The following is a 15,044-nucleotide window of genomic DNA, read 5'->3' on the forward strand; positions in this document are numbered from 1 at the left end:
TACGCAGGCATGTATATACGCCCTGCAACGCGGACAGGTAATACTGCACTGTACGGGTGATCTGATTAATCTCTCACCTCCTCTCTCTTCTCTCTGTTCCTCCCTCCCTCCCTCCCTCCCTCCCTCTCCCCCCCTCTCCCAGCCGGTAGCAGAGCCCATTCCCATTTGCAGCTTCTGTTTGGGGACGAAGGAGCAGAATCGCGATAAGAAGGCGGAGGAACTCATCTCCTGTGCCGACTGTGGGAACAGCGGTGAGCACCGCCATCACCTCTCCCGCTCCACAGCCGCTACTGCTGCTGCTATTATTATTATAGTTATTATTATTATTATTATTATTATTGTTATTATTATTATTATTACTACGTGAACAGTGGTGAGTGACAGGATCTTTTTCAGCCCCTCCCCCTTACTAATAAGATCAGACTCCATTGCCACTACTTAACCTTTATACTACTGCTGTGTATGCTGTGGCTTTGGCAAAGATCTGTGAAGTAGTGAGTGTTGCTCGGGTGGGGGGGGGTTTAGATCCACCTGGAGCGAAAGGGCCCGCTTTGATGTGTGATGTTCTCTCTTGCCCCCCCCCCCTCCCCCCCCCAGGCCACCCGTCATGTCTGAAGTTCTCTCCGGAGCTCACGGTTCGGGTCAAGGCCCTGTGGTGGCAGTGCATCGAGTGCAAGACCTGCAGCTCCTGCCAGGACCAGGGCAAAAACGCGGTGAGTGGTCTTCGCTTGGCAACACGAAAGTCTGATGTCTGAAGGTCTGCGTTCCTTCCTCCGAGACGGCTGTCTGTCGTAATGCCTGATCGAAAAGTCAGAAGTGAAAGGCGTGAGGGAGTGCAGAGTGCGTCTGCTCGCCGTGGACAGCGAGTGCCTGCAGGCTGGCCCGTGCTGACTGACACCTCTCTCTCTTTCTCTCGCTCTCTCTCACGTTCTCTCTCTCTCTTTCACCCTCACCCTCCCTCCCTCCCTCCCTCCTTCCCTCCACAGGAAAACATGTTGTTCTGTGACTCATGTGACCGGGGCTTCCACATGGAGTGCTGTGACCCCCCACTGATGCGGATGCCAAAAGGTTAGCCCCCCCCCCACCCTCGCCGTGCCCCCCCCCCCCCCCCCCCCCCCGCAGACCTCTGATGCATGCGGCTGCCCCAGAGGACCAGTCCAAACGCTGCAGCCACACCTTCACGCATCATTGGAACTGAAGCACTATAAGAATAACATTGGAGTGGTTATGCAATAACATTAAATAACATTGCAGGGGCTTGTGTGAAGACTTTTTTTTTTGTTAAAGCTATAGGACAGGATGATAGCGTAAACGACGCTGTTGCAATAATCTAACACCTCGGTCGCGATGATGTAACGGCTTTATTGAGGTAACGGGCCAATCATGTCACAATAACGCACAGCTTCGCCACGGCAACCCACCTGCTTTGAGCCAGCTTTTGTCGCGATGATTTGCCAACTTGGTTGTGATGTAATGGCATTTGCTGCCAATAACGCGATCGCTCGGTCACAGATAATGGACAGTGTGTGAGCTTGGCTGCGATTGTGTAATGATTTATATGTGATAATGACAACAGCGGATTTGCACGGAGGTGTTATTTATGGGTGCTGTTCGTTCGTCTCTGGTTTTTTTCCCGCAGGTATGTGGATCTGTCAGATCTGCCGACCGAGGAGAAAGGGAAGAAAGCTCTTACACGAAAAAGCAGCACAAATCAAACGGCGCTACAACGCACCGCTGGGACGTCCCAAAAACAGGTACGCGGCGCACGCTCACTCGCTCTCAGGTCCCATTTAGGGAACACCCTTTGATCCCCCCCCTCTGCATCTACCCTCGCCTGTCCCAAAGAAAATCGACTCCAAATATGGCGTCCGAGAGTCTCTCATTGGCTTCTGGGACACTGGCATTGCACACCTGTGTGCATTCAGAGAGACAGAACAGCTGGTCTCCCTGTGTACAGCAGGCAAATGGACCTGCAGCTGTCCCGCGGTAGCTGCTGTTAGCTGAAGGATGTGTGTGTTAAGCTGAGCCAGAGCTGCTCTGCTGGGATATGTCATGGCTTTATTGCATGGATCTCAAACTCCTGGATCCCTGGAAGGCTGCAGTACCTGCTGCTTGTTTTAGTTTCCTTTCAGTCTGCAGCTGGTTTATGCCTTGGAAAGTAGGTGTGTGAATCTCTTTAGGCAATCGGTGACTTGAATTTAGTGCTTAAATGCTCAAACGCGCCTGAAAGTCTGCAGTTTAGGAAACGCTGTTTTTAGAAGTGGGGTCGTTGCGGGGATTCAGTTTCTGTGGGCGGAGCTCCAGGCCGTGACTGTTCCCTTCCCGGCCGCCAGGTCAAAGAGGCCATTCAAGAAGTTCCGGGGTCCGGGGGGGCGTGGCCGGAGGCGGCGCGGCGGCATGGGCGGGGTCGACCGGCGTTCCCAGGGCTCCTCCTCGCCCCCGTCCTCCTCCAGCTCCTCCTCCTGCGAGGGTTACCCCGGCGACGACCGCCTCCTCTTCTCCCTGCGCGAGGAGGACTCGACCGGCGGGGGGCTGCGCTTCAACAAGAAGACCAAGGGCCTGATCGACGCCCTCACCAAGTTCTTCACCCCGTCCCCCGACGGGCGCAAGGCCCGCGCCGAGGTGGTGGACTACTCCCAGCAGTACCGCATCCGCAAAAAGGCCAGCCGCAAGGGGGAGGGCGAGGAGCGGACGGGAGGTGAGCGTCCGTCCGTCTGTCCGTCCGTCTGTCTGTCTGTCCTTCTCTGTGTCTGTCTGTCTGTCTGTCCTTCTCTGTGTCTGTCTGTCTGTCTGTCCTTCTCTGTGTCTGTCTGTCCGTCTGTCTGTCTGTCCTTCTCTGTGTCTGTCTGTCTGTCCTTCTCTGTGTCTGTCTGTCCGTCCGTCCGTCTGTCCTTCTCTGTCTGTCTGTCTGTCCGTCTCTGTGTCCGTCTGTCTGTCTGTCCAGGGTTGTGTCTGTCTGTCCAATTTAACAGGGTTATGATTTTTTATATTTGCTGTTTTCTCCTTTAGCAGTGTTACTCACTGTCTATGGAATAGTGCTGTAGCGGTTCTTCTGAAACCGCACTGAGAGTTTCACTAAGTGCACTGCTAAAGTGTGACCAGTTCCATATACCGTTACACTGGCCTGCTCGTGCTGTGCGCTGAAGCGGAGCAGTTTGTGTGCGAGCTGCCGGGCCTTATGGGACAGCGCCGGTGGTGGTCCCGCAGTACTGCACTGAGGTTCAGGCCCTCATATAACCCTGATGAGGAGGGAGGTAGGGCTGCAGTTTTGGTCAAACGCTGTTCAGTGCCTCTCTCAATGACAGTCATTACTGGACCAGTTTAGCTCCTGTCCTTATTCTGACAGTTAAATTCTTGCTCTGCAGATGACCCGGGCCTTCTTTCTCCCCCGGGGATAATGATGGGGTGGGGGGGTGGGGCGCATTAGTGTTTTGCTTCATTGCGTGACGTTCCCTCCTGTTGTCAGCTGTCAAAGGATGCTGGCCTCTTGTTGTGTGCGTGTGCCTGCCGACACGTCAAAGTCCTCTGCCTCGACCGTTCATCTTTTTGATTGGACGCCCCGTCTGTCCGTCTGTCCCTCGCAGACAATCAGGAGTGTGGGGACGAGTGGCGTGAGGATGAGGACCGGTTGCCGGGGCAGGAGAACCTGACGGAGAAAGACGTGGAGCTCTTCCGACACATCCAGGAGCTGGCACTACAGGTGAGAGTCTTTAGAGTTTGGAAAATCCCTTTATTAAGCTACTGCCACTAGTGCAAAGGTCAGCTTATAATGCATACAAAACACAAGTGTTTTTCATCAGGAAGAAAAAAAATTAACATCCCTCTTCCTGTGCTATACTCAACACTGCCCAACAGCCCAGATGTGCCTAAAAGCCTCCCAGGTTATTGATTAGCTTGTTGTGTGCATGGTCAGCTCTGAGTTGAGCAGCTACTAGCCCTGTTACCGCCTCTACTGGGTCTGTAGACCCGAACCCCCTAATCTTGCTCTCTCGGGTAATCCAGATGGCAAGCTTAGCCGTTAAGCAATGCATGTACATTTTTTTTCCTGGCAGAATACCCGGGACCAAAAAAAATAAAGAAATCAAAAAGAAAAACAACACTCCAGTGCTGAAACCCATAACTTACAAATCAAATAGCCCCACTAACCTAGAACGCATAAATGTAATAAATAAGTGTGCGCAAGTGTTTCTGTTTGTGATCAGAGAGGACAGCCCTTCCCGGTGCTAGGATCCAGGTGTGTGTCTGTTTGTAGCCGTAGCCTCATGCACTGTCCTCCACTGCAGGTCCGTTTTGCAGTGGGCAGCTTGTGTAGGGTCCGCCTGCGGTAATACCCAGCCCACCCTGACACTCTCACCCCTGTCAAAGAGCATGAGTGCGACTCAGTAACCCTGATGGGACGTGCCACATTCTGTCCCGTCCCTTTGAGTTCCTGCAGCTGCAGGAGGGGGAGACGGGCGGGGGAGAGACAGAGGGAGGAAGAGAGGGAGAGGGAGTGAGAGAGAGCCTGAGGGAGGGCGTGTGGAGATGGGATGAGAGAGGGGGGGAATGTGACACTGGGGGGGGGGGGGGGGAATGAGAGCGAGTGAGTGACAGAGGGAGAGAAGGTGAGAGAGAGAAAGGGAGAGATGGAGGGAAGGTGAGAGGGAAAGAGAGAGGCAGAGTGAGTGTGTCAGAGGGAGGGAAGGTGAGAGAGAGAGAGAGTGTGTGTGACGGAGGAAAGGTAATGGAGGGAAAGAGAGAGGCAGAGTGAGTGTGTCAGAGGGAGGGAAGGTGAGAGAGAGAGAGAGAGAGAGAGTGTGTGACAGGGAGGAAAGGTAATGGAGGGAAAGAGGGAGGCAGAGTGAGTGTGTCAGAGGGAGGGAAGGTGAGAGAGAGAGAGAGAGAGTGTGACAGGGAGGAACGGTAATGGAGGGAAAGAGGGAGGCTGGCTCGACTCACTGCACTAATTCTCTCAGCCTCAGGCAAGCAGATCAAACGCATGCAGCCAGCCGTCCAGTACACACACCGACCCAAACGACACACACATGAGCATATGCACACGCACACACATGCATCCAGTACACACACCGACCCAAACGACACACACATGAGCATATGCACACGCACACACGAGCATATGCACACGCACACACATGCATCCAGTACACACACCGCAAGGAACACAACGACCCAAACGACACACACATGAACATATGCACACACACACACGCATCCAGTACACACACCGACCCAAACGACACACACATGCATCCAGTACACACACCGCAAGGAACACAACGACCCAAACGACACACGCGTGAACATATGCACACACACACACATGCATCCAGTACACACACCGCAAGGAACACACCGACCCAAACGACACATACATGCACATATGCACACGCACACGCACACACATGCATGCGTACGCACACCACAAGGAACACAACGACCCAAACGACACACACGTGAACATATGCACACACACACACACATGAACATATGCACACGCACACGCATGCATCCAGTACACACACCACAAGGAACACAACGACCCAAACGACACACACATGAACATATGCACACACACACACACATGAACATATGCACACGCACACGCATGCATCCAGTACACACACCACAAGGAACACAACGACCCAAACGACACACACATGAACATATGCACACACACACATGAACATATGCACACGCACACACACGCATGCGTACGCACACGCACACACATGCTCAATCGCACAGTGCGCACACACAGATACATACACCCACACACATGCACGCATACACACACGCCCACACACGCTCAGTCACAGAATACACGCGCTCACAGATACGTACACCCACACACTCGTGCACGCGCGCGAACGCACGCCACACACGCAAAACAATGCAAATGTCCTCCAGTCCCTAGCTGTCGGCGCCGCTCCACCTGACCACAGCGGCTGCTTTAAAAAAAAAAACCAAAAAAACAGAAAGCCCAAAAGAAGAAGGACCTTGAGAAGGTGGTGGCTGAGTGAGCAGCGATTGGCCATTAACCGCAGCGACAGACAGGCCCGCCTGACCGGAAAGGGCTGAATTCCCCGAGACAGGGGAGAGAGAGAGAGAGAGAGAGAGAGAGAGGGGCCATTTTTCACCATTATGCTTCTAAGTATTCTTCTTTGTCACAGCATGTCACAGTTTTTTTTTTTTTTCCCTCCACCTTCTCTATTTTACTTTTTTCTTTTTTTTTTTTAAAAAAAACTTCCACACTTCGTATCGCCGTCGTTCAGCGGCAGATTTACGGAGGAAGATGGCGATCGTGGCGAGTGTTACGGCACGTGCCCTTTGACCTCCTTCGCGGGCGGCTCTGTTTTGGTTTTTCTGCCGTTTGGTGCGATTCACCGGCCGCTCACGCCATTGGCTGCCGTCCTGTAGCGGTCGGACCCTTTTAAAGTAAAGCGTGAGATTCCTCCAGTGCCTGGCCTGAGGGTCGCAGTCTGTCCTCAGGGCTGTTATACAGGGATGTATAGACTAGCCTTAATCCTGTGAGGCTCTCTTACTTCAGAACTTCTACTCACTCCCATAGCGGGGGATGCATACCTGGCAACCCTTTTAGAGAAATCGCTCTCATTTCAGAACTTCGACCCTCATGCTCACAGTTGGGGTTCATACATGGCAACCCTTTTAGAGAAGGCGCTCTTATTTCAGAACTTCTACCCTCATGCTCACAGTTGGGGTTCATACATGGCAACCCTTTTAGAGAAGGCGCTCTTATTTCAGAACTTCTACCCTCATGCTCACAGTTGGGGTTCATACCTGGCAACCCTTTTAGAGAAGCTCTCTTATTTCAGAGCTGCTGTGCTCTCGTGCTCGTTCCCCTGCGCCGTGCGTGTGGGCGTGAGCTCGGTGCGCGCAGGTGTGGTTAAATTCAGCGGTGACGCGCAGCTGGTACGTTCATCGTGCCGCGCCGCGCTCACCCCCCCCCCCCAGCTGTATCCTCTCTCCGTATCCCGGCGCTGTGCCTGGTGTTGCCGTGGGAACGCAGGAAGGCTCACACGGCGAGCGCGGGCAGCACTGTGCACAGGTCTTTAACCCTGCGCTTCTGTGGGGCTCAGAGAGAGAGAGAGGGAGAGAGAGAGAGAGAGAGAGAGAGAGAGAGAGAGAAACGGCTTTTTAATTGGCTGCAGTAGTGCTGTTTGTTGTTTTGTGTTCAGCCATTTCTGGAGGCTGTCCTTTGGGACGTAGCAAAGGGTTTACTGTACTCAGTACTGTACGCATGTGAAACACAGGGCAAGTGTGTGCGCTTGGTTTGGTTTTTGTGTGGAAGGTCCAAATGTTCACTTGAGAATCCTCTCCCTGTTTGACCTACATGCACACGAGAATGGACTGTGAAATTCAGGTGAATGAATGGGTGAATTGGACAGGTAAATAGGCAGGTGAATGGGCAGGTTAAAGGACAGGTGAATGCACTGGTGAATGGGCAGGTATAGGAGAGGGTGAATGGGTGGGTGAAGGGACAGGTGAGCGCTGATCTCACACTGGCCTGTCTCTCAGATCTGAAACGCTCATGAGTTCCGTGAGGCTGCTTTGTGCAGCATATCTCTGTCGTGTATGAATGAACGCTACACTCGCTAGACGATTTTCTCCCACAAAGCATCTAGTGAGCGTGAGCGTGAGTGTCATGAGATAAGCAGACATCAAAGCACCCTCCCCCCCCCTCCACCCCAGTCTGGCTGCGCTGACAGGTGCAAGAAAGCGTGCCCCCCCCCCCCCCCCCCAGTCTGGTGGAAGGGCGGCTGGCGCCTTGACAAGTTTAGCTAGCTAGCGAGCGTGTGGTTACCGCCTAGATTTCACAGAAAGGGGCGGAGACTTGCATCCATCAACCAACTGCTGACATCAGAGGCGTCCTCCACGTTTCCCCCGCCACGCTCGCCAGACTGAGCCAACTGGGCCTCAGCGTTAGCAGCCAGCAGGCGCTGTTGTATTTGTCAGTGCTCTTAAGTAATCCCTCGTGCTTTAACAGGGTGAGCCCCCCAGCAGCCCCAGAGAAGCCCCCCACCACAGAGTCAGTGGGTTGAGGATTGGTAATCCCAGATTAGTAATCTGCCTGTCTGCTCCTAATCCCACTCCTGTGCAGTAAACGGTATATGCAAGAAGTGGACAAAAAAAAAACAAACACCAGTGTAAGCCCAGATAAGAGGTTGCTGGGTCGCCATGTGTGACCAGTCTGGCCTCTCTTCTATTTTTAAAATAGTTTACTTTTATTTAACCAGATGATCTTATTGAGATGTTGAAAAATATACAAATATCTGGCACTGTTGATTCACAATAAGAAGATAAAAAATTGTAGTTATACACGTGCAGCTGCTTCATTGTGGAGTACACTGTCCGATCCCTTCACTGTGGGGGTACGCTGCTGTAGTAAAATTTGTTGTTCCCCCAGCTCTCTGTCGCCTCTCTGACGCCTCCCGTCTCTTTCCCCGAGCAGAAAGTCGGGGTGACTGGACCCCCGGACCCCCAGATGCGCTGCCCGTCCGTCATCGAGTTTGGGAAGTACGAGATCCAGACGTGGTACTCCTCCCCGTACCCGCAGGAGTACAGCAGGTAACCGTCCCGCCCGCGGCGTAGGACAGGAGCTTTAGGGCTCCACTGCACCCCTAAAACGCACCTCAGCAGTGCTCTGTTTTCAGTGTGTGTGAGGCTGTAAAATCACTCACTGCGCTCTGTAATGCCAGATGGTAGAGTTCCTGTTGGTTTGTGCGTTTTCTCCCTCTGGCTACGCTTGTCCCGTACACCCAGCACGAAAAAAAACAGACGGCTGTGAACGCGGTGATGTCAGCGCTCTCTGTTCCCGAGCGCGTGATCCGAACTTCTGAACCCGGCTTCGGGCCGAGGGGGCTTACTCAGGAACGCGGGGCGTTTGGGAGGTGCAGCGGAGAGCCCGTCCCGCTCAGAAGACCCATTCAGGCGGGGCGCTCGCACGCCCGTGTGTACAATGACCCGAACAGAGAGCCGCATTATGCACCGCTTAACACCTCTCCAACTCCCCTCCCCCCCATCCCCCCTCTTCCCGGTTCATCCCGTTTTATTTCCCTCCCTCCCTCTCTCCCTTGCTCATTCCTCTCCTCCTTCCCTCCCTCCCTCTCTCCCTTGCTCATTCCTCTCCTCCTTCCCTCCCTCTCTCCCTTGCTCATTCCTCTCCTCCTTCCTTCCCTCCCTCTCTCCCTTGCTCATTCCTCTCCTCCTTCCTTCCCTTCCTCTCTCCCTTGCTCATCCCTCTCCTGCTTCCCTCTCTCCCTTGTTCATTCCTCTCCTCCCTCCCTCCCTCCCTCTCTCCCTTGCTCATTCCTCTTCTCCTTCCCTCTCCGTTGTTCATTCCTCCCTCCCTCCCTCCTCTCTTCCCTCCTTTCCCCCCCCCCCCCCCAGGCTGCCGAAGCTCTACCTGTGCGAGTTCTGCCTGCGCTACATGAAGAGCCGCAGCATCCTGTTCCAGCACATGCGCAAGTGCGGCTGGTTCCACCCGCCGGCCAATGAGATCTACAGGAAGGACAGCGTCTCCGTGTTCGAGGTGAGCGCCCCCGGACCGCGCCCCGCGTCTGCGAACGGGCCGGAGGGACAGGGCCCCCCCCTTACCGAACCCCCGTCTGACGGGCTGAGGCAGCGCTCTGAGCAGGCTGTAAGGGGACCGGCTCGATCCCTTCTGGCAGGACAGGCGCGGAGAGGCACTCTCTCACAACCGTCTGCGAGATGGAGTGTGCGCCTGTGGTTCGCCGGCTCAAATGTTGCTGGCAGAGTGGACGTGTTTTGGTTACAGAACTCGAGGTTGCCAGTTTGATTCCCAGGTTGGGGCACTGCCGTTGTAGCCTTGAGCGAGGTACTTAAAACTCCAATCACTCGGTTAAAATATCCAGCCGTATTGAACTGTTCATACGATGTGTTAGTCGCTCTGAATGAGAGCGTCCGTGGAATGTAAATTCCCTAAATTCCCCCCTTTTAATGGTTTTGATTCCGGTGGTGCTGCAGATGCAGAGGAATTTTCATTGATCAGGTTGTTAACCAAAATGAATCTGATTCAGAATGTCGTTGAAAACACTGGTGCTTTCTTTTGGAGCGTCCAGAGATTCTGCAGGAATCTCGCCGCCGTCCGAAGGCTTGAAGTATTTCAAATGATTGCTTGACCCGGGTCCGATGGCGGTAAATGGAATTGCCCGCTCCCGCCCAAAGCCATCGCAGGGAAGAGAGACATCGCCGTTTTTAATTGAGCTCTTAGGGATGAGATGATTGCAGCGATGGTCAGGATGGAGTCTGCGCACAAGAGAGGAGAGAATTGAAGTGGAGACGGTCTGAATAAGGTTGTGGCTGTTGGGACCGACAAAGTGTTTTCCTGGTGAACGGACTGCATGTCCGTGCTTTTTACACGCACAGTTCCAGTTTTAACATAAGTTTATGTATGAAGGGTTTGTTGCACTTTGAAATGGTCTTTTGGTAGATCCATTAGGGCATGGATCTTGAACTCCACTCCTGGAGGGCTAAACTGTCTGCAAGATTTTGTGGTTTTCTTTCAGTCTGTAGCAAATTTGGACTTTGTTTACAAGGTGTGCCCCCCACAGGACTGGAGTTTGGGGTCCCCACATTAACCCTTTAAGGTGTAAGGCCACACACATGTGATTAGAATTACTGAACATTCCAGTGCTGATGTATCAATCACTACCGGTGACTGAAAGCAATGGAGTTCAAGAACACTGACTTAGAATGTTGAAAAAAACACTCCAGAAAACGTATTTTTCAAAGATTAGTTGGAAATTGGAAGTCATTTTTGGTGTGCATCGTGCAGTGTAGGTCTTTTGCTGATTGGTGGGCTGGATTGTGTGGTCGTCTGTGATAGGTGGATGGGAACGTCAGTACGATCTACTGCCAGAACCTGTGTCTGCTGGCAAAGCTCTTCCTGGACCACAAGACCCTGTACTACGACGTGGAGCCCTTCCTGTTCTACGTGCTGACGCAAAACGACGGCAAGGGCTGCCACCTGGTGGGCTACTTCTCCAAGGTAGGCCTCAGGCATGCGCCACCTGGTGGGCAGTACTGGTACAGCACATTCACGGTTGTATGGCGGGGGGTCCAATCTGCTGTAGGCTACATGCTGTAGCTAAATTAACTAAGCTATGTATTCAACACTATCATTCGCACCCAGTGTTAAATCAACTCTGATAGAGTACTTTGGAATCTAATGGTGTTTACTGTCCCTGCTGGACTCTTGAGTTGGTTTAACACTGCTGGAGTTGATTTAACTCCAGTAATTTTGCTGTGCTGGAATTTTTCTCTGGCTGTGTTTTTAACAGGAGGAGGGGGTAGCAGGAAACGTATGGGCGTCAGTGTAGTATAATGGCTAAGGAGTTGGTCTTGTAACCTAAAGGTCGCAGGTTCGATTCCCCAGTAGGACACTGCCGTTGTACCCTTGAGCACGGTACTTAACCTGCATTGCTCCAGTATATATCCCGCTGTATAATTGGATACGATGTAAGTCGCTCTGGATAAGAGCGTCTGCTAAATGCCTGTAAACTGAACTAAACTAAACTCTTACGTGGGTTCTGGGCTCAGGAAGCCTGGGACCCCCTGCTGTGAAACGCGTCTCACGTCCTCGTAAAGCACAGGTGTTCTAACGGAAAAAAAAAAAATCCCTGCCCAGAATCCCAGCCGTCTGAAACGTCTGACAGACCCAACGTACCGTAGACTTGTCAAAAACTGAGAAGTGAAAGTTTGCATTTCTGGCACTTCCTCAACTTTGTCTCTCTCTCTCTCTTTCTTTCCCTCCCTCCCTCCCTCCCGTCCTCCCTCTTTTTCTCTCCCTTTTCTCCATCTCTCCCAGGAAAAACACTGTCAGCAGAAGTACAATGTGTCCTGCATCATGATTCTTCCGCAGTACCAGCGCAAGGGCTTTGGTCGCTTCCTCATCGACTTCAGTAAGAGCCCCCCCCCCCCCCCCCCGTGGGTCCCTCCCTCCTCCATGATGATCCCGCCCTAATGTTTCAGTTTAAAAGTCCCCACAAAGTCATGGAGAAAAGGGGTTGGGTACCCCTGGCCGAAAAGTCGGGGTGCACTGCGCAGAATGAAACTTTTCTGTCCGGGCGGCAGTGTAGCACGGTGGGTAAGGAACTGGGCTTGTAACCGAAAGGTCACGGGTTCGATTCCTGGGTAGGCTACTGTCGTTGTACCCTTGAGCAAGGTACTTAACCTGCTTAATCGCTTCAGTATATATCCAGCTGTATAAATGGATACAATGTAAAATGCTGTGTAAATGTTGTGTCAGTCGCTCTGGATAAGAGCGTCTGCTAAATGCCTGTAATGTAATGCTGTTGTGGGGTTTCTAAGTGTTTTGGGGTTTCTCGTTGCCCAGGTTACCTGCTCTCCAAGCGGGAGGGGCAGCCGGGCTCGCCGGAGAAGCCGCTGTCGGACCTGGGCCGGCTGTCCTACATGGCGTACTGGCGCAGCGTGGTGCTGGAGTGCCTGCACGAGGTGCGGGACCGGCAGCTCACCATCCGCCGGCTCAGCAAGATCACCGGCATCTGCCCCCAGGACATCACCGCCACCCTGCACCACCTGGGCATGCTGGAGCAGCGCGGGGAGAGGTACGCCTGCCCAGATACGCACACACACACGCACATGCACACACACACGTACACACACACACGCTCACACACACACACACACACACGTACATACACACACACACACACACACACACACGCACACACATACACACATGCACACACACACACACACACACATACACTCACACATGCATACACACAATCACGCATACACACATGCATACGCCAGTGCACACACACACACGTGCCCACACACACTTCCGCACGCATACATACCTGTGCATGCACACACTGTCACACGCACACACATTTTATCTTTCAGTGTGCCCTGCTCGTTCGCCCACTCTTTCAGGCGTTATTGCTGTTCTGCAGCTGCAGTAGGAACACTGTCTGGCAGATGGTTACCTGTGTCTGGTCTGGGACCCTCAGGTGTTAACAGCAGAGCCGCTGCACCTCTGCAAACATCAGAGGAAAATCAATAAAGCCTCAGGCTCAGGTCTCCAGGGAAGGGGGAACAAGTACAGGTGTACAGGTGCTAATTTGTTAAGTAGACTGAACTCAATGGAGCTCCCAGGAGTCACCAGCTGGAAAACCAACAGAGAAGGTAGACAAATAGACCAATCAAAGTTCATTATGACATGCAGGCTAAAGTTCACTTTTTTCCTTCTTACTTTCGTTTTTGGTTTGTATGTACAGTGATGCTGATGCAGTCTCGGAAATTCAGCATTTGTTAGGCCAGGGTCAGGTGCATATGAGATGTTTTTAGTGGTCAGATGCTGGTAATATGAGAACGACTGGTGTCAATAAGGTTAAAGAGTTTCAAACAGCCCCATGTCACAGGTCTGCTGCACAGATGTACCGGCAGTCCCAGTCACGCTCCCAGCGCTGCCGCTGTTCTCCTGCTGATCCTGCCTCTCTGTCGCCCCCTGTAGGCTGGTCCTGGTGCGCAGAGAGAAGCTGGTGTCCAATCACATGACCCGGCTGAGGGCCCACCCCCGGCAGCTGGAGGTGGACCCCGACTGCCTGCGCTGGACCCCCGTCATCGTCACCAACACCGTGGTGTCGGAGGGCGAGGGGGAGGACGAGGAGGAGGAGGAAGAGGAGGGCGAGGGACAGACCTGCAAGGAGGTGAGCGCCCCCTGCTGACGGAACTCACCTGTACAGGCTTCCGGTTTGCAGCCAGGGGTCTGATGACTTCAGATTGTCCAGTTTCACTTTGTAGGAAAACAACCAGACAGTTTGACACGGTGTCTGCCAGTCCCAGGTGTGTTTAAATACAGGTGACATGTTAGCCCCAGGTGTGATTAACTACAGGTAATGTGTTAGCCCCAGGTGTGATTAACTACAAGTAATGTGTTAGCCCCAGGTGTGTTTAAATGCAGGTAATGTGTTAGCCCCAGGTGTGTTTAAATGCAGGTGATGTGTTAGCCCCAGGTGTGTTTAAATACAGGTGACATGTTAGCCCCAGGTGTGTTTAAATGCAGGTAATGTTAGCCCCAGGTGTGTTTAAATGCAGGTGATGTGTTAGCCCCAGGTGTGTTTAAATACAGGTGACATGTTAGCCCCAGGTGTGTTTAAATGCAGGTGATGTGTTAGCCCCAGGTGTGTTTAAATACAGGTGATGTGTTAGCCCCAGGTGTGTTTAAATGCAGGCGATGTGTTAGCCCCAGGTGTGTTTAAACAGCTTCCCCCCCCCCCGTGTCCCGCAGAGTAAGCCCATCCGGACTTCGTCTCCGCTGCCCTGGCACATACGGCCCGAGAGGGAGGAAGAGGAGGAGAGGAAGTGCTTCCCGGCGTTCCCGAACAGCCAGATCTCTCCGACGCGTTCTCCGGCTCGGGGCGCCCAGCTCAGCCCCGACAGGCCCCCGCTCCCGGCCAACGGCGAGCGCCGGGGCCGCGGGCGCCCGCCCAAAAGCTGGCTGTGGGGCCGGCCCAAGGACGGGCCCCGGGGACGGCCCCGGAAACCGCGCCCGCCCGAGGAAGAGGAGGAGGAGGACGGAGTGGACGGCCCGGACCCCGCGGCGCCCTCCCTCTCCCCGGCGGCCCTCCTGGGTCCGGAGAAGGAGGCCGACTCGGGCGCCGGGCGGCCCAAGGAGGCGGCCCGCCACCCCGCGGCGCCGGCCCCGCGCAGCAGGGGGCGCCCCCCGCGCAAGAAGAGGGGCCCCAAGCGCCGGCTGAGCGAGGGCTCCGGGGAGGCCCCGCCCGCCCTGCCCCCGGCCCCCCGGCTGAGCGAGCCGCTGGCCCCAGTCCGCCGGGGCCGCTTCAGCGAGAGCAGCGAGGATGAGGAGGACGACGACGAAGAGCTGCGGCCTCGCTCCCCGCCCATCCTGACCAAGCCCACGCTAGGGCTCAAATGCAAGGTAAGGGCACACACACACACACACACACACACACACACACACACACAGCTGGAATTACACACTGGAGTTATGAGTCCTCACTGCAGTATTAGGT

General features: G+C 53.9%; 1 protein-coding gene across 2 annotated transcripts in view; it reads left to right on the plus strand.

Moving 5' to 3' along the window:
• Positions 1 to 15,044, plus strand: part of kat6a (K(lysine) acetyltransferase 6A) — a 37,700-nt gene that overhangs the window by 15,344 nt on the left and 7,312 nt on the right. For both annotated transcript variants that reach the window (XM_035378602.1, XM_035378603.1), the window contains exons 3-15: positions 143 to 251; positions 598 to 713; positions 987 to 1,068; positions 1,640 to 1,754; positions 2,334 to 2,698; positions 3,585 to 3,700; positions 8,471 to 8,586; positions 9,409 to 9,550; positions 10,868 to 11,029; positions 11,849 to 11,942; positions 12,377 to 12,608; positions 13,523 to 13,718; positions 14,300 to 14,950. In XM_035378602.1, coding sequence (XP_035234493.1) covers positions 143 to 251; positions 598 to 713; positions 987 to 1,068; positions 1,640 to 1,754; positions 2,334 to 2,698; positions 3,585 to 3,700; positions 8,471 to 8,586; positions 9,409 to 9,550; positions 10,868 to 11,029; positions 11,849 to 11,942; positions 12,377 to 12,608; positions 13,523 to 13,718; positions 14,300 to 14,950 — 2,496 coding nt within the window. The remainder of the gene's footprint in view (positions 1 to 142; positions 252 to 597; positions 714 to 986; positions 1,069 to 1,639; positions 1,755 to 2,333; positions 2,699 to 3,584; positions 3,701 to 8,470; positions 8,587 to 9,408; positions 9,551 to 10,867; positions 11,030 to 11,848; positions 11,943 to 12,376; positions 12,609 to 13,522; positions 13,719 to 14,299; positions 14,951 to 15,044) is intronic.

Source organism: Anguilla anguilla, chromosome 10 (assembly GCF_013347855.1).
Source record: "Anguilla anguilla isolate fAngAng1 chromosome 10, fAngAng1.pri, whole genome shotgun sequence".
Taxonomy (NCBI): domain Eukaryota; kingdom Metazoa; phylum Chordata; class Actinopteri; order Anguilliformes; family Anguillidae; genus Anguilla; species Anguilla anguilla.